This window comes from Bos mutus, chromosome 10 (genome assembly GCF_027580195.1).
Source record: "Bos mutus isolate GX-2022 chromosome 10, NWIPB_WYAK_1.1, whole genome shotgun sequence".
NCBI classification, from domain to species: Eukaryota; Metazoa; Chordata; class Mammalia; order Artiodactyla; family Bovidae; genus Bos; species Bos mutus.
Window position 1 is genome coordinate 82,642,956 of NC_091626.1, and position 24,944 is coordinate 82,667,899.

The 24,944-nt window shown below is 38.8% G+C and overlaps 1 protein-coding gene across 1 annotated transcript in view; it reads right to left on the bottom strand.

Moving 5' to 3' along the window:
- Positions 1–13,209: 13,209 nt before the first annotated feature.
- TERB2 (telomere repeat binding bouquet formation protein 2) overlaps positions 13,210–24,944 on the bottom strand; it is a 43,984-nt gene continuing 32,249 nt past the window's right edge. Inside the window, exon 7 of the mRNA XM_070378571.1 lies at positions 13,210–13,352. Coding sequence (XP_070234672.1) covers positions 13,210–13,352 — 143 coding nt within the window. The remainder of the gene's footprint in view (positions 13,353–24,944) is intronic.

Genomic DNA, 24,944 nt, shown 5'->3' on the forward strand with positions numbered 1-24,944 from the left:
CCAGTGAAACTTTTTATGTAAATATACAAACCCAGATTTATTCAAACTATGGAGATGATATCATTATAGTGCATACATAATGTGACTTTCAGATATCTTCCACTGCTATTCGGCATCAAAATGTCTCTCTAGATAAAAAGAAGTATCTTTAAACAAAACAATCTGTATTTCACCCTGAAAGTGCACTAATTAATTTATTTGAGCACAGACATTGGATTATCTCAAACTTATGTTTACTTTCAGTAGCTAAATAGTATCTTCTAACTTCATTGTTTGATTCCTCTGTGACTCCCAATCTTATTTTTATTATATTACCATTTTCTTGTTCTACAACACTTGTTTATTTCTTTGTGGAGAACAGCATTCAGTTGTTACAGTTTCAGATTTGTTCTAGGTGCTTTCTGTTCTTTTGTTCACACAAGGCCAAACATTTCTGAGAGTTTTCAGAGAATGGAGTTCATTGAAAAGCAGCATCAGATCAGATCAGTCACTCAGTCGTGTCCGACTCTTTTTGACCCCATGAATCGCAGCACGCCAGGCCTCCCTGTCCATCACCAACTCCCAGAGTTCACTCAGACTCACGTCCATAGAGTCAGTGATGCCATCCAGCCATCTCATCCTCTGTTGTCCCCTTCTCCTCCTGCCCCCAATCCCTCCCAGCATCAGAGTCTTTTCCAATGAGTCAACTCTTCGCATGAGGTGGCCAAAGTACTGGAGTTTCAGCTTTAGCATCATTCCTTCCAAAGAAATCCCAGCGCTGATCTCCTTTAGAATGGAATGGTTGGATCTCCTTGCAGTCCAGAGGACTCTCAAGAGTCTTCTCCGACACCACAGTTCAAAAGCATCAATTCTTCGGCGCTCAGCCTTCTTCACAGTCCAACTCTCATATCCATACATGACCACAGGAAAAACCATAGCCTTGACTAGACGGACCTTTATTGGCAAAATAATGTCTCTGCTTTTGAATATGCTGTCTAGGTTGGTCATAACTTTCCTTCCAAGGAGTAAGCGTCTTTTAATTTCATGGCTGCAGTCACCATCTGCAGTGATTTTGGAGCCCAGAAAAATAAAGTCTGACACTGTTTCCACTGTTTCCCCATCTATTTCCCATGAAGTGATGGGACCGGATGCCATGATCTTGGTTTTCTGAATGTTGAGCTTTAAGCCAACTTTTTCACTCTCCACTTTCACCTTCATCAAGAGGCTTTTTAGTTCTTCTTCACTTTCTGCCATAAGGGTGGTATCATCTGCATATCTGAGGTTATTGATATTTCTCCCGGCAATCTTGATTCCAGCTTGTGTTTATTCCAGTCCAGCGTTTCTCATGATGTACTCTGCATATAAGTTAAATAAACAGGGTGACGATATATTCTGTGATAAAACTCAGCACATATTAAAGGTGTAAAGAAAAAGTCACTAAGGGAAAACTAAACTCAGGTCATGGGAAAAATGAGAAATCTCTGCCAATTCACAAGTACACACTGAGAAAACAACGTATTTACTGATTTGCTAGGCTTTCTTTTTCCTTAGGCTTTTTTGGCTTCAAAAAATACCAGAAATGCATGTGGATCCAAAGGTAGATGACAATGAGGTGAAAGGTTCATGTTTGGATGTACTAAAGTCATATAAGAAAGGATTTATTTCCCATGATTCCATACTGATTAATGATTAAAACTGTGCACACTTGAAAATCAATTCTGGACAGGGGTAAAGACATGCATTTCTGAAAGGCACTGCAATTCAGGAAGGGAAGATATACCTAGATGCACAGTTACAACTTTTTCTCTCTTCTGAAACAGTTTGTGCAAACACTTTGTGGTTTTAATACTTTAATAAATGTCAGATCACCACTTCAGGAACTTCTTGTGTTGAAAGTTAATTTAATTAGATATTTCTTCTCTGATACACGGTTTCAGAGATGATTTTACCCTTAGTTCATCACATTAACTACTGTTTCATTAATAGAAAAATAACAAAATTTGATTGTGTTACCTTGTTCAGCTCAAAATTGACAGTAATTGCAGTCATTTATTATTGAAAATGGACTTTCCTGGTAGCTTAATGGTAAAGAATCTGCCTGCCAATGCAGGAGATACAGGTTCAATCCCTGGGTCGGGAAGATCCCCTGGCGGAGGGCATGGCAACCCAGTCCAATATTCTTGCCTGGAGAATCCCATGGACAGAGAAGCCTGGTGGTCTACAATCCATGGAGTCACAAGAGTTGGACATGACTTAGCAACTAATTAACCACCACCAATATTGAATACTCCCTAGAGCAAAAGAATTAATGTATTCATTTGCTATTGACTTTAAATGAAAGCTTTAATGAATATACAAACACTTGTATATGTATTTACTTGCCTTTCTGAAGTTTGATACAATACTTAAAAAAATAGCCAGGCTCCATGTGAGTTACCAATGACAGCATCTTGAGTCATTTAGAAAGTGTTCATGAGAGAAAAAGCAAAAATTTATAAAGTGATTTCGCTATTGAATCTGCACAAGCCAATAAATATTTGTAAATGTGATCCAATTCTTCTCAAATATTTGTCTTTCTCAAATATATTCTGTTTTAGTGCATGAGATTTCCACCCCCAACAATTGGGAAGGGAAAGGGCTAACGTATAAGCCAGAAAGATAAGCAAAGTTCATGACTTTTCAATTTCTTTCTCATTTAAATTTATGTATTTTTTTTCAGATAATTGAATTTTGAACCATATACCTTCATTACATATTCCAGTGATATTTTTGGGGGGGCCTGATATTACTTTAAAATTTTTTTTTTCATTTGGAGAATAATTGCTTTACAGTGTTTTGTTAGTTTCTGCCGGACAACAATGTAAATCAGCCATGAGTACACATATGTATCAGCCTAGAGAGATGGGATGTGGTGGGGTGCAGGAGGGGGGAAACATTTTTATTTTTCATTTTTCCTATGCTGGGTCTTCCTTGCAGCACATGGCTCTTCTCAGGTTGTGGCTCATGGGCTTAGTTGCCTGGTGGCATAATAAAAGTGAATGATAAAAGAATACATGCCACCTGGATGATGTGATTTTTTATCATTTTTTATTATTTTTGTGTTATGTCTACTGGTGTTGTTTCTTACTGAAATTAGTCAATTTCTACTTAAGTACATCTCATGATGTCAACATATTATTTGTAAATTCCATAATTGTAGCTTAAATTATAGATGATAATTTGGCATGAATTAATTTTTTTTTAATTTTGTAATCATGTTATTTTTTATGCAAAGTTTTCTTCTGATCATCACTGTATCCTTTCCTAGCTGTCTGTGCTTTTTATCTGTTTCTTACAACTTAACTTGATTTGTTAAAAAAATCACATCATCCAGGTGGCATGTAAAATACTTTCTATTATTTTTAGGTAAGGAATGTAAATCCTCAACTATAATCTGCTGAGATGTGTGTCTTGCAAGCCTTCCATAGCAGGATTAAGCCATAGAAGCTGAGCTCATGGAAACAGAGAGAGTATTAATAGATGGTGGTGAGTGCCCTTTACTTGACAATGAGACATTAAATATCAATATCCAACATATCTTTGGTACAATTACATAACAAATTGGAAAACGCATTTAAAGTGCATGGTATACAGCAAGCACTCAACAAATACCAATGATTATTATTAAAGAGATGAATGCAAGTAAGATGCCCATTGTCATCCATGAGGCTCAGTTATTCCTTTTTGTGGCTCACTTATTAAAAGACTAACTCCAAGGCTTCCCTGGTGGCTCAGGGGTAAAGAATCCACCTGCCAGTGCAGGAAACACACGTTCCATCCCTAGTCCAGGAAGATCCCACATGCTGTTGGGCAACTAAGCCCCTGGGCTACGACTACTGAGCGCGCACACCACAGAGCCCGGGAGCCGCAACTTCTGAGCCCACATGCGGCAAGTACAGAAACCTGCACACCACAACAAGAGAAGCCACTGCAATGAGAAGCCCCTGCACTGCAACTGGAGAGTAGCCCCCCTTCTCTGTAACTAGAGAAAAGCCCACACAGCAACAAAGACGCAGCACAGCCATAAATAAATAAATAAATATATAAATAAACATTTTTTAAAAGTCTAACTCCAATGATCCATGTATGATTTTGACCCTGTTTGGTTCTGCCTCATCACAGAACTGTTAGTATTTAATGGAATCAATAGTTCAGTTCAATTCAGTCACTCAGTCATGTCTGACTCTTTGTGACCCCATGGACTGCAGCTTGCCAGGCTTCCCTGTCCATTACCAACTCCCAGAGCTTGCTCAGACTCATTCATGTCCATTGAGTCGGTGATACCATCCAACCATCTCATCCTCTGTCATCCCCTTCCCCTCCTACCTTCCATCTTTCCCAGCATCAGGGTCTTTTCCAATGAGTCAGTTCTTTACATCAGGTGACCAAAGTACTGGAATTTCAATGGAAGCAACACGAGTGAAATCTGTTCACCAAAACCTGTTTGTAAGGCCTTCCTCATAACCTGCAGAACATCAGAACTAGAGCATTTTTGACTCACCAGATTCTGCTGCTACACACAACAATTCAAATAGGTCCAACCACACTCTCTAGTAAAAAACACATCAAGGGCATGCTTGGAGTTCAGAAAATGAGATGTCTCATCTGCCCACTAGAAGGTACAGTTCATGGGATGGGAACCTACCTGGCCCATCACACAATATTTCCTCAATAAATACTGGAGTGGCCTTTTTCACCACGTTTCTTATTTTTGAACTTGCACTTATCTCACATTTAAAGCAAAGTGTTACTTGTGCTTTTCCCTGTTTTGCTTTATTTACCACAACAAAACTCCTAAGACTTCTATTCTTAAATTCTTCATCATATCCAGACCTAGTCTTCTTATATAGAACTTTAGCTGCCATATTTAGAGCTAACAACTAAATAAAAACTAGGGAAAAAAATATTTTTTCTCCCAATGCATGGGGCCCAGGTTCAATCCCTGGTCATGGAACTAGATCCCACATGTCACAAACAAGACCAGGTGCAGAAAAATAAATATTTAAAAAATAAATAACAGTTTCTATTTCTTATGAGATTGTTTCAGAAACGTTTCAGACCCATGACACTGCATTTTCGTATGTATATAAAACAGGTTTTACAATAATCAATGCTATAGCTTCATAGAGCATGACATTGAGAATAATCCTCACCAAAGACCAGATAAATCTTAAGTGATATGACATTGCTGAATATACCACAGTCCAATACTGGTCTTCCATTTTGTCTGTATTACAGTAGTAAAAAGTACAAATAAAAGCATAAAGATACCACAGTAAAATTAAGTACTATGGTCAAGAAACCATGGTCAAAGTCCCTCCGTAGTTTCTCTGGACCTGGAACTCCTACAGGTGCCCGGCCCCCACTCCAGCTCCTAGGGACACCCCCGGTCCTCACCCCCCGACACCAGCTTTTCAGATGAATTCAGGAACCCTCCTGGAGCTCCTCCTAACAGTCATGGGCAACAGTGCAAGTGAGGTGAGTATGTGATGCATTTACTTTTTTAAAGATAAAATTATAAATGCCAATAAACTATCAAATAATATGTAAATCTTCAAGACAAGACTTTAAAATGTGTGAAATTATGAGTGCCATGAGACTGAAATTTGACTAAATATCCAAGAATGCTATCACTGCACAGCTTTCATGTTCTGTTGAATGGAAGGGTATTTATATAAATAATTGAAAACAGTGATTTTGCTAAAATGAAGGTAATAAAAGCTTACAAAATATGACTCAATTTTTTTCCATCTAAACATTACTTTCCCTTCAACAGATCACCTCGATTTGTTCAATGAAAATTAAATTACTTCAACATTATCTTTAAAATTAAAAGATAAATTAGAATGAAAAATATAAAGAAATCAGAATGACTTAAATCAAGCTGAATGTAAATGCTTTTGAAGATGCAATTAAGTCTTATTTATTTTTATAAGAGATAAGACTAATGCTTATATAGTTTAATATTATTTACCTGCCAAAATAAATTATGGACATAACACTCCACTCATATTTCATCTAAAGCTACCAATTTGAGAATGGTGCTAATTGTTTAACATGGCAAAATGCTTGTAAAGTATTGTGATCCTTTAAGATTGTATGAATTCCATGATAAGTTGGGAGAAATTGATACGTTAATTCTTCTCGCAGTTTTCCATTTTGTTGGCATTTGTCATTACTTCTTTCAGAATGACTCTACTGCTTTATTTATACAGATCCTGTGCCTTTCTTGTGGACATTGTTTCTAAGCATTTTATTATTACTTGACGTACCGTGGAAGGATTGTTTCCCAATTCTATTTCTAGGCATGCCTTGCTATGCTACAGATAAATTATTGATTTTTGTGTTTATAGCTTCTGTCAACTTTAGGCTTTAGCAAAACACCGTCAAAAACCCCACTGAGCAGACAAGGCTTACTTCACTGGATTTGCTGAATAAGAAAGGAAAACACCCTGGCTGGGTGACAGATTCTCAGACGAGTCTTGTGAGGTCGGGAACTCCTTGGGATCCGGCAGCCTGTGAGATACAATAGCTTTATACGCAGGCACATACAAGACCAAGTTCTGAGCCGAGTCTTGATAATTCAGGTGTTTTTGCTGATTTACAGTTGATATTCAGGGCTAAGTATCTCCCAGAGCCAGACTTACCCTTCTAGGATTAGGGGTAGGCATCATCCTAAAAGATGATGCTGCTGAAGTGCTGTAGTCAATATGCCAGTAAATTTGGAAAACTCAGCAGTGGCCACAGGACTGGAAAAGGTCAGTTTTCATTCCAATCCCAAAGAAAGGCGGTGCCAAAGAATGTTCACAATTGCACTCATCCCACACATTAGCAAAATAATGCTCCAAATTCTCCAAGAGAGGCTTCAACAGTATGTGAACCACGAACTTCCAGATGTTCAAGCTGGATTTAGAAAAGGCAGAGGAACCAGAGATCAAATTGCCAATATCCACTGGATCATCAAAAAACCAAGAAAGTTATAGAAAAATATCTACTTTTGCTTTATTGACTATGCCAAAGCCTTTGCCTGTGTGGATCACAACAAACTGGAAAATTCTTTAAAAGATGGGAATACCAGACCACCTGACCTGCCTCCTAAGAAATGTGTATGCAGGTCAAGAAGCAACAGTTAGAACTGGACATGGAAAAACAGACCGGTTCCAGTAGGAAAAGGAGTACGTTGAGCCTGTATATTGTCACCCTGTTTATTTAACTTATATGCAGAGTACATCATGAGAAATGCCAGGCTGGATGAAACACAAGCTGGAATCAAGATTGCTGGGAGAAATATCAATAACCTCAGATATGCAAATGATACCACCGTTATGGCAGAAAGTGAAAAACTAGTTGGCTTAAAACTCAACATTCAGAAAACTAACATCATGGCATTCGGTCCCATCACTTCATGGCAAACAGATGGGCAAACAGTGGAAACAGTGGCAGACTTTATTTTTGGGAGGCTCCAAAATCACTGCAGGTGGTGGCTGCAGCCATGAAATTAAAAGATGCTTGCTCCTTGGAAGAAAAGCTATGACAAAACTATTCAAAAGCAGAGACATTACTTTGCTAACAAAGGTCCATCTAGTCAAAGCTATGGTTTTTCCAGTAGTCATGTATGGATGTGAGAGTTGGACTATAAAGAAAGCTGAGTGCTAAAGAATTGATGCTTTTGAATTGTGACTCTGGAGAAGACTCTTGAGAGTCCTGTGGACTGCAAGGAGATCCAACCAGTCCATCCTAAAGGAAATCAGTCCTGAATGTTCATTGGAAGGTGAACTGATGCTGAAGCTGAACCTCCAATACTTTGGCCACCTGATGCGAAGAACTGACTCATTGGAAAAGACTCTGATGCTGGAAAAGATTGAAGGCAGGAGGACAAGGGGATTACAGAGGATGAGATGGTTGAATGGCATCACCAACTCTATGGACATGAGTTTGAGTAAGCTCTGGGACTTGGTGATGGACAGGGAAACTTGGCGTGCTGCACTCCATGGGGTCACAAAAAGTCGGACATGACTGAGTGACTGAACTGACTGACTGAGATTTACCCTGTCTTTCATTTTTCTCAGCCTTCAGATAGTGACAGGAATGTATCTTGGGGATGTATAGTTTCTAATCATGGGGAAAACCAAAACCACGTGGGCTTAAAACTTTGTATCTAATTATAAATCATCAAGAACTCACATTAAAAGTAGAAAGAAACAAGTGAAATATTCAAAATATTATTTTCAACATGTAATCAATATTAATTAATTTTTTGTACTACATTTTCAACAATCCACTACATATTTTATACTTATGTACATCTCAGTTTAGACCAGCCACATTTCAAGAGCTACATCTGGCTGGTGGCTACTTGCCAATGTTATGAGTCCACTGGTAAAAACAAAGTTGCTCTTCTTCTGAGCCATCATCATCTATGCCAGTGTCCCTCTTCCTTCTCCCTCCTGAAATCAAGGACTAGTGTTCTCAGAGAATCTGGTTTATACTTTATTAGAGTACCCATTTCACTTTGTCTTACAGTCAGACGTTTATGTTTCAAATTCCTAAACAAGATTACTAGTGCCTTAATGGCATTTGTCCTATTCCCCATCTTCTCTCTTCACTAGGTTTAGCACTTAGTTTCAATAGATGTTTGTTGATAAATGAATGAAACAATTCTTACAAGACTGATGAACATGCTTTATGAAAGACTTTGTTTCATCTGGGATATCCAGGTTCCTATAACCCATTTCCTGATTAAGCAATGAAGCCACTCAGAGCACTGCTGGTCTCAGGCTGGAAAGCAAGGGAAGCACTTGCTTTATCCTCTGGGGCCTCATGTTCATGAATTCAATATAACAAATAGTTCCTGAACAACCTCCATATTCCAGGCACCATGCTGGGTGCTCTGGGAGCTGCAAAGAGAAATAAGAAATATCCCTGTCCTCCAGACCCTAAGTATTTAGTAGAGGGCACGAAGAATTACACATTAATCATACACAAATATTTATAATTTTAGATTGAGTAAACAAAGCACTTTAAGTCCTGTAGGGAGAGGGCATTTGCGAAAGAGGCTTTATTCAGACTTATCCTTTGAGATGATACTTCAAGGTAAGACAGGATTTGAACAATTGGAATGGAGGGAAGGAAAGAAACAGCTTTAAAAATCTAACAGATGAGGAAGAAACACAATACAGAGGAGGTACAGTGAAGAGACCAATTAGGACAAAGAAATTAAATGGACTCCAAAGAGCAGCGTGGAAGAAATTACAGTGTGGCAGAGGAAAAAAAAACCCACCAGAGGGGCAAGGGCCCCAAAGCTCCTTCTTTTTGCATTTCTTTCTTTAAAAAAAATAAAAATCAAGAGTTCAGTTGCATTCCAGTGCTGTTAGTTTCTGCTGTACAGCAAAGTGAATCAGCTATGCAGATACATATACCCTCTCTTTGTGACCACAGAGCATTGAGTAGAATTCCCTGTGATACACAGCAGGTTCTCATTAATCATCTATTTTATATATAGTACTGTATATATGGGCTTCCCAGGTAGGGCAGTGGTAAAGAATCTGCCTGCCAGTGTAGGAAATGCGAGAGAGGAGGGTTCGATCCTTGGGTTGGGAAGATACCCTGGAGGAGGAAATGGCCAGTATTCTTGCCTGGAAAATCCCATGGACAGAGGAGCCTGGCAGGCTATAGTCCATGTAGTTGCAAAGAATCGGACACAACTTAGTGACTGAGCATGCACAGAGTATATATGTCAATCTCAATCTCCCAATTCATCCCACCATTCCTTCTTAAGCTCTTATTTAAGAAGGCAATGCTGCAAAGAACAACTCGACTGGAGGAAAAACAAACCTTGGAATTCTGGGAGGTGGGTAAGTTCGTGTCACAAGCTCAAAGCGGCAGAGGCAGGGACTAGAGGAATGAAGAGCCCTCCAACCAAGGAAGAGCAAATCTCCTAAAGAATGTTAAACAACCATATCTGAGCAAAGCCCCAGAGTGACAAAGTATGAGAAGAGATCAGATAAGCCAAAAAGAACTTTATGTAGCACGGGAGACATAGGTGATATTCTGGCCAGAAAGTACTTCATGCCCTGAGATTACAGGAGCAGTCAGAACAGGAATCAGACAATAATAGCCTGGGAAACAGAAGAATAGAAACAGTGATTCACTGAGTTGACGTATAAATTACAACTTGTGATAGCCTTCTCCAAGCCACTAGAGTTGAGATTCATGCCTGGAGGTGTGTAGGCAACTGCACACAGAGCAACAGAAAATAGTCGAAGAGTGGCTCTAAGGCAGGTGTACAAAAGGAGAGCAGAGAGAATCTGGTTTAAGGACAAGACTGATTTACCATCTAACTTATTTTAAAATTTAAGATTCATCTATTGCCCCTGAGCACTTTTACTTCAGAAAAAGAGAAACCAGGCTCTTTTACCTTTCAGAACAGGCACAGCAGGGTGCCCACAGAACGTGTTTTTGCATTTAGTGGTACACACCCAGACCGTAAAGGAGACTCAATGGCCAGCATACAGAGTATGTGTCAACTACCAGGCCATATGCAAAGTACTCCTAACAGAATTTAATCCTCAAAGTACTACCTATGACATTACGCTACCTTTTAAAATTTAATTATTTAACTTTTGGCTGTGCTGGATCTTCATTGCTGCGAGGGCTTTCCTCTAGTTGGAGCAAGCAGGAGCTGTTCTGTAGTTGCTCATTGTGCTGGTTTCTCTTGTTGCGGAGCACAGGCTCTAGGCTCTAGGCTCTAGTACGTGGGCTCAGTAGCTGTGGTTCCCAGGCTGTAGGGCACAGGCTCCATAGTCGTGGCACACAAGCTTCACTGCTCCAAGGCATGTGGGGTCTTTCTGGATCAGAGATGGAATCTATGTCTTCTGCATTGACAGGTGGGTTCTTTTATCACTGAGCCACCAAGGAAGCCCTGACATTATGTTATTATCTTCATTTCTGAGATGGGGAAATAGGTACATAGCTTGCCAACACCACAACACTAGTAACTCATGGGGCTATAGGAAGCTTTTTATCTTGTAAATTCATAATTTTTATAGTTATAGGACTAATTATATTTCCTATTTTTTGCATGTCAGATTTAGTAAAGCAGATTTCCTAGGAATTTAGATAGCTCATTTAAATATTTGAACTTACTGGCATAAATTTGGTCAAATTTCTCTCAAAATTTTCAAAATTCAGCTTCATTTCTGATACTGGTTTTATGTGCTTCTTTCTCTTTTTCTTACCTAGTCTTGCTAGAAATGTATCAATTTAATTAGTCTTTTCAAAGCAAAAACTTTCTTGGTTTGTTGTCCCTTTCTATTATAGATTTGTTTCTTATTTCATTAATTTCCCCTCTTATCTATATTATTTCTTCCTTCTATTTTCCTTGGGAGTTGCTGGTGATTTTTTTCTAGTTTCCTGATATGGATGCTTATTAGATCATTGATTTTTAGCCCTTGTTCTAGTCTAAAGTATGTATTTAAGACTATACAACTTCCTGAAGACACAGTTTTTTGAGGCAGAAGCCCAATGTTTCTCCCTTTGCCTGGCAAAGCAAAATAGCTATCTTTTTCTACTTAAATGTCCATACAATAGAATACTACTTCATGATAAAAAAAAATAAAGTACTGGTACCTCAAAGTGTAACATGAATAAACTCCACATCATGCTAAGTGAAAGACGTCTGTCACAGAAGAGCATGTGTTCCTTGACTCCACTTACAAAAAATGTCCAGAATGGGCAAATCTATAAAGATGGAAAGTAGACCTAGTGGCTGCCTTCAGTCAGGGGTATGGGTATGGGAGAGCAGCATGGCTGTTGACCTAATAGGCAAGGGGTTTCTTTCTAGGGTGATGAAAAAGTTCTAAATAGACTGTGGTAATGGTTGCACAACTCGGTCACTATACTAAAACCACTAAGTTGTACCCATTAAATGGGTGAATTATGTGGTATGTGATTGTATCTTAATAAAGATGTTAAAGAGAAAAAATGGCTATTCCATTAAATCAATGAAATATGATTTTAAGGTACATTCTATTACTTAATTATTAAACACTGAGTTTATTTTCAGTTTTCCACACTGCTGAGTAATAGTGTAAACATTCCATTTGAAAGAACTATTTTTTTTTAACTAAAGCTGCTATAAATGTAAAAGACATGCTATGTTATTAAGGTCACCTTTATAACTTCAAGATTAATACTTTACAGATGTAAAGAACTAGTTATCTTCCATACAATTATCTCCCATAAAACAAGGTCAGTAGCCGGTTCTTATGCCTCATTTATGGTTAGTCTGGCAGAAAGAAACACAAAAATAAAGTGCCTTAAACAAAGAAGACATTTTCTCGGTCACATGAAAGTCTAGAGGTAGGCAACCCAGGGCTGGGGTGGCAGGTATCTCCACAATGTCCTCAGGACCCCAGGCTCCTTTTAGTCTACTGCTTTGCCAGTTTGAGTATAGTTTTATGGTTCAAACAGTAGCTAAAAGAGGACCATGTTCCAGTCCCCGTTTAGCCTCCAGTTAGTCACTCTAAGCAAGACACTTTGTCAAGGCCTTCATTTCCTCGTTAAAAACAAACAAGTTGGACCCAATATTCTCTAAGATCCTTTCTAGCACTGTGATTGTATGGTATCTTGTGGATTCATTTCAGAAGACTTAACATTTGTTTACATTAAATCACTTCTGATACATTGATTATCAGAAACTGTCCATATAATGAACTGTGAATTATTTCTTAACATATTTTTTCAAGCCAGAAACAGTAATTCAACTATCACATTCTGAGATTTTAATCAAAATAAGATGACCAGAATCATACAACTTAGCATTTACAGCATTAAACTTAAAATATATATATATATATATATAGTTAATAGAACATTAAAAGTCAAAAGAATATCTGACAGAGGGAGAGAGATTGAGAATTCATGAAGTATGTTTCATTGACAATTACTCCATAACAATTGTGCACTCAGAATTTGTGGACATAACCTTACAAGCTGGGGGGAAAGGCCATCCCAAAGGTCAAAACAGAGAGCCAAAATGATTCTGAATTTCCTAAAGGTACATTTTGAGGAAGAAAGAATTCTTCCCCATTCCCCCAACCTCCTGTCCCAAAGAGAAGAATTTTAAAATATGCACATCGTTGGTAATAGCTTACAGAAAATAAATGCCCAGATAGAAGGACAATATTTAACTTAATACTTATTCTTTAATTTGTTTTTTATAGCAGACATGTTAATTTCATTTTGAACATGGTATGCCAAATAACCTGAACTTCCAGGAATGAAGTCGTGTAGCTCCCCAAGAAATTTCTTCATGGCATCAATTGATATATAACCTACAGAATAGAATATATATATTGGAAATTCTATCATACTATCTCCTTTTCAAGGTCTTTGATTTATTAGAGCTAAGATTTCCAAAGAATGTTTTTAGAAAAGAAGTAAAAAGAAGAAATACCAGTGAGAATATTCTCCATAAAATGTGGTAACTATCAGGGAACACCTTCCTCCCCTCTTCACCACTACCCCTAGCCTTATACTTTTTTTAAAACACGAGATACTTCATTAGCCACTTTGACTACAGAGAGTGTGATGTACCAGTTAGGGCTGGAACTTAAAAGTACCTAGACCAAAATAACTGGGACGTGTTTCTGGCTTAAAATATAATCACTTAGAACTCCCTATCCAGCTAGGGTTGTGTTGTTACTAACAACACAAACAGCTAGCTCATCTTCCCTAGTAGGGCAAGCGACACCTTCCTGCATTGCTAACACTGAGATAACAGTCTTTAATAAAAAATTAAGAGGAAAACTGATATCACAACTTAGTCAACAAAGGTTGTAGGTGTGAGTAATTCCAATGTCATTAATAATCTGAAATAGATACAAGAATCAAAAAGAAAACCTGAATGGAAAGAGCTTACAGACTCAATGATTTTGAGTAATATTACCTTGATAGCAGTTGCTTATCTGAGTGATAATGTTTTATGTGTAATATAAATGTCTGTGGCTTATACTAATATTGAAATCTAATTTAAAAGTAAATACCATATGAAAAAAAATTCTGCTAAAGCTCAGAGATGACTGAATTTAGACCACCACCATCAACAGTATATCTATACGGTTTGATTGTTTATAATAACAGGTAATAAATTCAGTTAATAAATTAACTATGAGGCCAATAACATAAAATTCATTAGCATCTTTAAAGATATTTTAAACATAACCATTTACTTCAGAACATCTCTTAAAGCACTATTACTATACTCCATATTGTTCATGGTCCTTGTCTAATGGCTAGATTTATGTGTAAAATAAACTAGTGCATTAAAATAGTAACATTTAATTAACTGCACATACATACTGTGTGAAGTTTCTAAAGATATGTGGGAGGATAAAAATTTTTTAAATATTTACTATATTAATAAAATTATTCCTGCAACTTAAATAAGGATAGGACATTTACGATTTAAAACTGGATTACTGTAGCAGTTTTGAAGTAGTTAGGACTTCAGGCTGAAATTGACAGACACCCAATTTAAACTAGCTTAAACAGAAACTAATAAGAACCTACTGCATGCATAGCACAGAAAACTACTCAGTGTTCTGTGGTGACCTAACTGGAAGGAAATCCAAAGAAGTGGGGATATACATATACACACAGTTTATTCACTTTGCTATACAGCAGAAATGAAAACAACATTGTAAAATGACTATACTCCAAAAAAAACCTATTTTAAAAAATTAAAAAAATAAATAAACTAGATGAAGGTGAGTTTACTGGAGAGACACTGCAATATCAACCAAACTATGAGGAAGGCATACATATTGCTAAGCCTCAGAAATAACTAGCTCTCATGGCTGTCTCACTGATCTCCAGTTTTTTCCTATACATATTAATTTAAATTAATTTTCTTCTCAACACAAGCTGACTTTCTTTACAGGGTAGAAAATATGGCCACCAATAGCTCTCAAGTTTTATATCTTAGAGCTATGGTCACTTGAATAAGAAGGACATTACTTGCTGCACTCCATGTCTAGAAATCCAAAGAACTGTGATTGGTCCAGCTCAAGTCAGGTATTCATTCCCAAAGCAACTGTTTGGGGTAGGAACTAGCTCATGTTTTAGAAAATGTAACCCAAAATAATTGAGAAGAAAAGAGAGTTCCTAGGAAAGACATTCTTGGTGGACAATTCTATATGAGTCTGTGGTAGCCAGCCCCTCAGATGGCCCTGAAGGATCCCTATCTCCTGGTATTCATAAATTTGTATAGGCTCCTCCCACTTTGTAATTGGGTTGTTCTGTATGACTGGCAGCACTTGGCAGAAGTAATGATATGTCCCTTCTGAGAATAGGATATAGAAAAGACACTGGCTTCTGTCTTCGACACACTCTTTCTCGCACTTGCATTTCTCATTCTGAGGAAAGCAAGCTACCACGTTGTGAACAGCCCTTATGGAAGTCCACTTGGTGAGAGCTAAGCCTTTTGCCAAAACCCAACAAGAACCCAAAGCCTGCCAACAACCATATGCATAAGCTTTGAAATGGATTTTCCTGTCCCTAAAATGTCTATGGTTTTTCCAGTGGTCAGGTATGGATGTGACAGTTGGACCGTGAAGAAAGCTGAGCGCTGAAGAATTGATGCTTTTGAACTGTGGTGTTGGAGAAGACTCTTGAGAGTCCTCTGGACTGCAAGGAGATCCAACCAGTCCATTCTGAAGGAAATCAGCGCTGGGATTTCTTTGGAAGGAATGATGCTAAAGCTGAAACTCCAGTACTTTGGCCACCTCATGCGAAGAGTTGACTCATTGGAAAAGACTCTGATGCTGGGAGGGATTGGGGGCAGGAGGAGAAGGGGACGACAGAGGATGAGATGGCTGGATGGCATCACTGACTCGATGGATGTGAGTCTGAGTGAACTCCGGGAGTTGGTGATGGACAGGAAGGCCTGGCATGCTGCGATTCATGGGGTCACAAAGAGTCGGACACGACTGAGCAACTGAACTGAACTGAAAATGACTGCAAACTAGCTGACAAACTGACTACAACCTTGCTACTGCTACTGCTAAGTCACTTCAGTCATGTCCGACTCTGTTGGACCCCATAGACGGCAGACCACCAGGCTTCGCCGTCCCTGGGATTCTCCAGGCAAGAATACTGGAGTGGGTTGCCATTTCTTTCTCCAATGCATGAAAGTGAAAAGTGAAAGGGAAGTCGCTCAGTCATGTTCGACTTTTAGCGACCCCATGGACTGCAGCCTACCAGGCTCCTCCGTCCATGGGATTTTCCAGGCAAGAGTACTGGAGTGGGGTGCCATTGCCTTCTCCGACTACAACCTTACTAGAGATTATTAGACATAAGTATCCAACTAAGGCTTCTCTCGTAGCTCACTCAGTAAAGAATCTGCCTGCAATGCAAGACACCTGGGTTCTATTCCTGGGTCGGGAAGATCCCCTAGAGGAGGAAACAGCAACCCACTCCAGTATGTTTGCCTGGGAAAACCCATGGACAGAGGACCATAGCAGGCTATAGTCCATGGGGTCACAAGAGTTGGACACAACTTAGCAACTAAACTACCACCATCCAACTAAGATGCTCCTGGATTCCTAGTCCTCAGAAACTATAAAATAATAAGTGTTCACTGTCTTAAGCTGCTAAGTTTTGAAGCAATTTGTTACACAGCAATATATAAATGGAGAAGGGAATGGCAAACCATTTCAGTATTCTTGCCTTGAGAACTCCATGAACAGTATGAAAAGGCAAAAAGATAGGACATTGAAAGATGCACTCCTCAGGTCTGTAGGTGCCCAATATGCTACTGGAGATCAGTGGAGAAATAACTCCAGAAAAAATGAAGAGATGGACCCAAAGCAAAAACAACACCCAGTTATAGATGTGACTGATGATGGAAGCAAACTCCAATGCTGTAAAGAGCAATATTGCATAGGAACCTGGGATGTTAGGTCCATGAATCAAGGCAAATCGGAAGTGATCAAACAGGAGATGGCAAGAGTGAATGTCGATATTTTAGGAATCAGCGATATAAAATGGACTGAAATGGGTGAATTTACGTCAGATGACCATTATATCTACTACTGTGGGCAAGAATCCCTTAGAAGAAATGGAGTAGCCATCAGAGTAAACAAGAGTCCGAAAAGCAGTACTTGGATGCAATCTCAAAAAGGACAGAATGATCTCTGTTCATTTCCAAGGCAAACCTTGGAATATCACAGTAATCCAAGTCTATGCCCCGACCAGTAATGCTGAAGAAGCTGAAGTTAAACAGTTCTATGAAGACCTACAAGACCTTGTAGAATGAACACCCAAAAAAGATGTTCTTTTCATTACAGGCTACTGGAATGCAAAAGCAGGGAGTCAAGAAACACCTGGAGTAACAGGCAAATTTGGCCTTGGAGTACAGAATGAAGCAGAGCAAAGGGTAATAGAGTTCTCCCAAGAGAATGCACTGGTCATAGCAAACACCCTTTTCCAACAACACAAGTGAAGACCCTACACATGGACATCACCAGATGGTCAACAATGAAATCAGATTGATTATATTCTTTGCAGCCAAAGATGGAGAAGCTCTACACAGCCAGCAAAGACAAGACCGGGAACTGACTGGCTCTGATCATGAACTCCTTATTGCCAAATTCAGACTTAAATTGAAGAAAGTGGGGAAAACCAATAGACCATTCAGATATGACCTAAATCAAATCTCTTATGATTATACAGTGGAAGTGAGAAATAGATTTAAGGGACTAGATCTGATAGATAGAGTGCCTGATGAACTACGGACAGAGGTTCGTGACATTGTACAGGAGACAGGGATCAGGACCATCCCCATGGAAAAGAAATGCAAAAAAGCAAAATGGCTGTCAGGGAGGCCTTACAAATATCTGTGAAAAGAAGAGAATCAAAAAGCAAAGGAAAAAGGGAAGATATAAGCATCTGAATTCAGAGTTCAAAAGAATAGCAAGAAGAGATAAGAAAGCCTTCCTCAGTGATGAATGCAAAGAAATAGAGGAAAACAATAGAATGGGAAAGACTAGAGATCTCTTCAACAAAATTAGAGATACCAAGGGAACATTTCATGCAAAGATGGACTCGATAAAGGACAGAAATGGTACGGACCTAACAGAAGCAGAAGATATTAAGAAGAGATGGCAAGAATACACAGAAGAACTGTACAAAAAAGATCTTCACAACCAAGATAATCGCGATGGTGTGATCACTCACCTAGAGCCAGACATCCTGGAATGTAAAGTCAAGTGGGCCTTAGAAAGCATCACTACGAAAAAAGCTAGTGGAGGTGATGGAATTCCCGTTGAGCTATTTCAAATCCTGAAAGATGATGCTGTGAAAGTGCTGCACTCAATATGCCAGCAAATTAGGAAAACTCAGCAGTGGCCACAGGACTGGAAAAGGTCAGTTTTCATTCCAATCCCAAAGAAAGGCAATGCCAAAGAATGCTCAAACTACTGCACAATTGCACTCATCTCACACGCTAATAAAGTAATGCTCACAATTCTCCAAGCCAGGCTTCAGCAGTACGTGACCCATAAACATCCAGATGTTCAAGCTGGTTTTAGAAAAGGCAGAGGAACCAGAGACCAAATTGAAAACATCCGCTGGATCATCGAAAAAGCAAGAGAGTTCCAGAAAAACACCTATTTCTGCTTTGTTGACTATGCCAAAGCCTTTGACTGTGTGGATCACAATAAACTGTGGAAAAGTCTGAAAGAGATGGGAGTACCAGACCACCTGACCTGCCTCTTGAAAAACTTTTATGCAGGTCAGGAAGCAACAGTTAGAAGTGGACATGGAACAACAGACTGGTTCCAAATAGGAAAAGGAGTACATCAAGGCTATATATTGGCACCATGCTTATTTAATTTAAATGCAGAGTATATCATGAGAAATGCTGGGCTGGATGAAGCACAAGCTGGAATTAAGATTGCTGGAAGAAATATCAATAATCTCAGATATTCAGATGACACCATCCTTATGGCAGAAAGCAAAGAAGAACTAAAGATCCTCTTGATGAAAGTGAAAGAGGAGAATGAAAAAGTTGGCTTAAAACTCAACATTTAGAAAACAAAGATCATGGCATTCAGTCCCATCACTTCATGGCAAATAGATGGGGAAACAGAGGAAACAGTGGCAGACTTTATTTTGGGGGGCTCCAAAATCACTGCAGACAGTGACTGCAGCCATGAAATAAAAAGATGCTTACTCCTCGGAAGAAAAGTTATGACCAACATAGACAACATATTCAAAAGCAGAGACATTACTTTGCCAACAAAGTTCTGTCTAGTCAAGGCTATGGTTTTTCCAGTAGTCACGTATAGATGTGAGAGTTGGACTATAAAGAAAGCTGAGCACCGAAGAATTGATGCTTTTGAACTGTGGTGTTGGAGAAGACTCTTGAGAGTCCCTTGGACTGCAAGGAGATCCAACCAGTCCATCCTAAAGGAGATCAGTCCTGAATGTTCATTGGAAGGACTAATGTTGAAGCTGAAACTCCAATACTTTGGTCACCTGATGAGAAGAGTTGACTCATTTGAAAAGACCCTGATGCTGGGAAAGGTTGAAGGCAGGAGGAGAAGGGGACAACAGAGGATGAGATGGTTGGATGGCATCATCAACTCAATGGACATGAGTTTGAGTAAACTCCGGGAGTTGGTGATGGACAGGGAGGCCTGGCATGCTGCAGCCCATGGGATCACAAAGAGTCAGACACGACTGAGCGACTGAACTGAATTGAACTGAATATGTAACTAATAAAGTATCTCTTATAAGTTCCCAAACTTTTAATTATCAGAACTTTTTGGTTTGGGGACTTCCCTGGTAGACAGGAGTTAAGACTTCACACTTTAATGCATGGGGGTCTAGGATTGAAATTTTTTGCCTGCAAGAAATTTATCACTATTAGTTATTCTTTTCCTTTTTATTAACTATATGTGCTCAGTTGCTTCAGTCATGTCTGATTCTACAACCCTGTGGACCATAGCCCTCCAGGCTCCTTTGTCCATAGGCTTTTCCCACCATGAATACTGGAGTGGGTTGCCATGCCCTCCTCCAGGGGATCTTCCTGACCCAGAGATCAAACTGGTGTCTCCTGCATCTCCTGCATTGCATGCAGATTCTTTACCACTGAGCCACTGGGAAGCCACATATGGAGCTATTAATCAGAATTTTTTATTATGGTTATAACCAGTGACAGCAGACTGAGAGAACTTAATTCCCATCATAAGCAAAAAATAAACAAAAAACAGACCAAAAAAACTTTGATATTTTATGGGACACTGGTAACACCTGGATATATGTCTGGTTGTCACAACATGGGGGTCATGTGGTGGAGAGGGGCATGTTTCTGGATGGGGTGCTACTGGCATCTAATGGGCACTGGCCAGGGTTGCTCTCTACAACAAAGAATCATCTGGCCTAAAATGCCAACAAAGGTCCGTCAATTTCAAAGCTATGGTTTTTCCAGTAGTCATGTATGGATGTGAGAGTTGGACTATAAAGAAAGCTGAGCACCAAAGAACTGATGCTTTTGAACTGTGGTGTTAGAGAAGACTCTTGAGAGTCCCTTGGACAGCAAGAAGATCCAACCAGTCCATCCTAAAGGAAATCAATCATGAATATTCACTGGAAAGACTGATGCTAAAGCTGAAACTCCAATATTTTGGCCCCATGATGCAAAGAACTGACTGATTTGAAAAGACCCTGACGCTGGGAAAGATTGAAGGCAGGAGGAGAAGGGGATGACAGAGGATGAGATGGTTGGATGGCATCACCGACTCAATGGACACAAGTTTGAGTAGGCCCCAGGACTTGGTGATGGACAAGGAAGCCTGGCGTGCTGCAGTCCATGGGGTTGCAAAGAGTCGGACACGACTGAGTGACTGAACTGAACTGAAAATGCCATATATGACAGTTCCAGGACTGAGAAACCCTGTTCTAGGGTATAGCTCCAACTTGTATTTTCTAAAACCAGACATATAATTAGATTTATTTTAAGAGATTTAACATTCACTGAGTTGAACTCAACCCATTTTGAGGAAGAGACAGTAAAGTTATAGTCACAAATGTTGATAACACTGCTAAATTAGAATACTGCAGCCTTACATTTTCAATCAGATTACCACTTCCCTACATTTTCAATTAACACATGCTGATTTTCTCAACAGGAAGTTATTTCTTCCTGTACAGGTAAATGGGCATGATAAAAAAGGAAAGACTGTCACTTTATGTCAAAATTAAAAACAATTAAATTATTTTTTAAATAAAGCTTTCTTCCAAGAAAGTACTATTTTTAAATTTAATGCAGTATTAGAAAGAAAAAAATAATTATTCAACTTCACAAATTAAAAAATTAGAAGATTTTACTTTAGTTCTACCAATAAAATCAATACCAGCTTACCACAGGTTAAAATTATACTTTAAAGATGACTAAGGATTATTTTTACAGTTTTTAATAATTTTATTTGGCTGCACTGGATCTTAGTGGTGGCGCGTGGGATCTAGCTCTCTGCCTGTGTGCTAAATTGCATCGGACTCTTTGTGACCCTATGGACTGTAACTTCCAGGCTCCTCTGTCCATGGGATTCTCTAGGCAAGAGTGCTAGAGTGGGGTGCCATTTCCTCCTCCAGGAGATCTTCCTGACTGAGGGATCAAACCCATGTCTCTTACAACTCCTGCACTGGCAGGTGGGTTCTTTATCACTAGTGCCACCTGGGAAGCCAGGGATCAAACCCAGGCCCCTTGTATTGGAAGCCCTGAGTCTTAACCACTGGTCCACCAGAGACATCCCTATAGTTCTTTTTTAGTTTGTTTTATATAACACTTCCATGTCTTTTTAAACAGTAAGATGGCAATGAGATATAGAACAGCACTGTTACTTGTCCAAATCTAAGCGTTTGTCTTTATTGCATGGCTGATTTTAATATTATTGGTCTTTATGTTATCAAGCAGTCAGTAAATCCAAATGAGCAAAAGACATTTAGTGGTGATGGAGCTGCCTGAAGCAAAATCAATACCAATACTATACCATAACCATCCATGGTTTAAGGTACCTACATCTTATCTGAATATTTAGATCTAGGGAAAAATCTAGGCAGCAATCAGCTACTCCCAATCATAGTACTTAAGTACAGTTGACCTTCCAAATAATGGGGGGGTTAAGGGTGCCAACTCTTCCAGCAGTCAAAAATCCACTTACAATGTATGGCCCTGGAGATTCAATGTTCCTCTTTATCTGTGGTTCTACATCTGCAAACTCAACCAGCTGCAGATTATGTAGAACTGTAGCATTTATTTTAAAAACCCTCATATACGTGGACCCTGGAAGTTCAAACGTTTGCTATCCAAAGGGCAACTGTACTTCTTCTTAGTTCACTGTCCTTTGCAGTCAACAATTGCTCCTATGGACACCTTATCTTTGACAAAGGAGGCAAGAATATACAATGGATTAAAGACAATCTCTTTAACAAGTGGTGCTGGGAAAACTGGTCAACCACTTGTAAAAGAATGAAACTAGAACACTTTCTAACACCATACACAAAAATAAACTCAAAATGGATTAAAGATCTCAACGTAAGACCAGAAACTATAAAAACCCTAGAGGAGAACATAGGCAAAACACTCTCTGACGTAAATCACAGCAGGATCCTCTATGACCCACCTCCCAGAATATTGGAAATAAAAGCAAAAATAAACAAATGGGATCTAATTAAACTTAAAAGCTTCTGCACAACAAAGGAAACTATAAGCAAGGTGAAAAGACAGTCTTCAGAATGGGAGAAAATAATAGCAAATGAAGCAACTGACAAACAACTAATCTCAAAAATATACAAGCAACTCCTGCAGCTCAATTCCAGAAAAATAAACGACCCAATCAAAAAATGGGCCAGAGAACTAAATAGACATTTCTCCAAAGAAGACATACATTACAGATGGCTAACAAACACATGAAAAGATGCTCAACATCACTCATTATCAGAGAAATGCAAATCAAAACCACAATGAGGTACCATTTCACGCCAGTCACAATGGCTGTGATCCAAAAGTCTACAAGCAATAAATTCTGGAGAGGGTGTGGAGAAAAGGGAACCCTCTTACACTGTTGGTGGGAATGCAAACTAGTGCAGCCACTATGGAGAACAGTGTGGAGATTCCTTAAAAAACTGGAAATAGAACTGCCTTATGACCCAGAAATCCCACTGTGGGCATATACACTGAGGAAACCAGAATTTAAAGAGACACATGTACCCCAATGTTCATCGCAGCACTGTTTATAATAGCCAGGACATGGAAGCAACCTAGATGTCCATCAGCAGATGAATGGATAAGAAAGCTGTGGTACATATACACGATGGAGTATTACTCAGCCATTAAAAAGAATACATTTGAATCAGTTCTAATGAGGTGGATAAAACTGGAGCCTATTATACAGAGTGAAGTAAGCCAGAAAGAAAAACACCAATACAGTATACTAACACATATATATGGAATTTAGAAAGATGGTAATGATAACCCTGTAAGCGAGACAGCAAAAGAGACACAGATGTATACAATAGTCTTTTGGACTCTGTGGGAGAGGGTGAGGATGGGATGATTAGGGAGAATGGCATTGAAACATGTATAATATCATATATGAAACGAATCGCCAGTCCAGGTTTGATGCATGATACTGGATGCTTGGGGGTGGTGCACTGGGATGACCCAGAGGGATGGTATGGGGAAGGAGGAAAGAGGGGGGTTCAGGATGGGGAACACGTGTATACCTGTGGTGAATTCATGTTGATGTACGGCAAAACCAATACAATATTGTAAAGTAATTAACCTCCAATTAAAATAAATAAATTTATATTTAAAAAAAAAGAATGTACCATATGAAGCAATAAAACCTGTTGAATCTGTTAAAAAAAAAAAAAATGCTCCTAAGAGTTCCAGAACTGACTTTTCTACTATCATAGTTGGAATAGAAGTTTTCTTTGATATCTCCAACACTCAGCCCCAAACTATACATTCAAAGTTCTTAATTGCTTTTCTGAAGGCCATTTATATTACTCAAATGAATAGAAGGAAAAAACTAATAAAACAATTGGATAGATAAACTTAGTTAGATGAATAGTAATATGATAGAAGACATTAGGAATTTGTAAACTAGTTGCAAGAGGTAATTATGACACTGCTAAAAAAGATAAAATGATAAATATACAAATGATTTTATAATGAAACATCCAAAAGTCCACACATTTTAATTGTAGTGTTTTAAAAACAAATTTTTTAAATCCTCTATTTTTAAAATTAACAATGACCCTACTAAATACTACCCACATCAAATTATCCAAATAATATTTCCTACTTTGCCTCACTTAACACTATTCAAATTTCAAAGGCCACTTTTCAACTAGCTCTTTTGTTTGCACCCTCTCAATGTCAGCCTCAATTAACTGTCTTCTTTTTATGCTGGGCACTAGAAAACCTATAAATATGAAGTCTTTCAACATCTGGGTGACCCATGAAAGGGCTTCTGGGCACATGTGAGCCTCTTTAAATTATATGTAAAGTTTATGTGTTATGTTTGTATGTATGCATGCTTAGGGGAAGGGACCTATGTTTCATCAGATTCTCAAAGGAAACTATATAATTAGGATTGTTCAAGCAATTAATATGGCTTCCCTGGTGGCTCAGATGGTAAGAATCTGCCTACTATGCAGGAGACCTGATCCATGAGTCGGGAAGATCCCCTGGAGAAAGGAATGGCTACCCACTCCAGTATTCTTGACTGGAGAATTCCATGGACAAAGGAAACTGGGGGCCTACAGTCCAGGGGGCCGCAAAGAGTTGGGCATGACTGAGCAACTAACACTAACATTTTATACAATTAATTTTCCAAATTGGGACACTTAAGAGC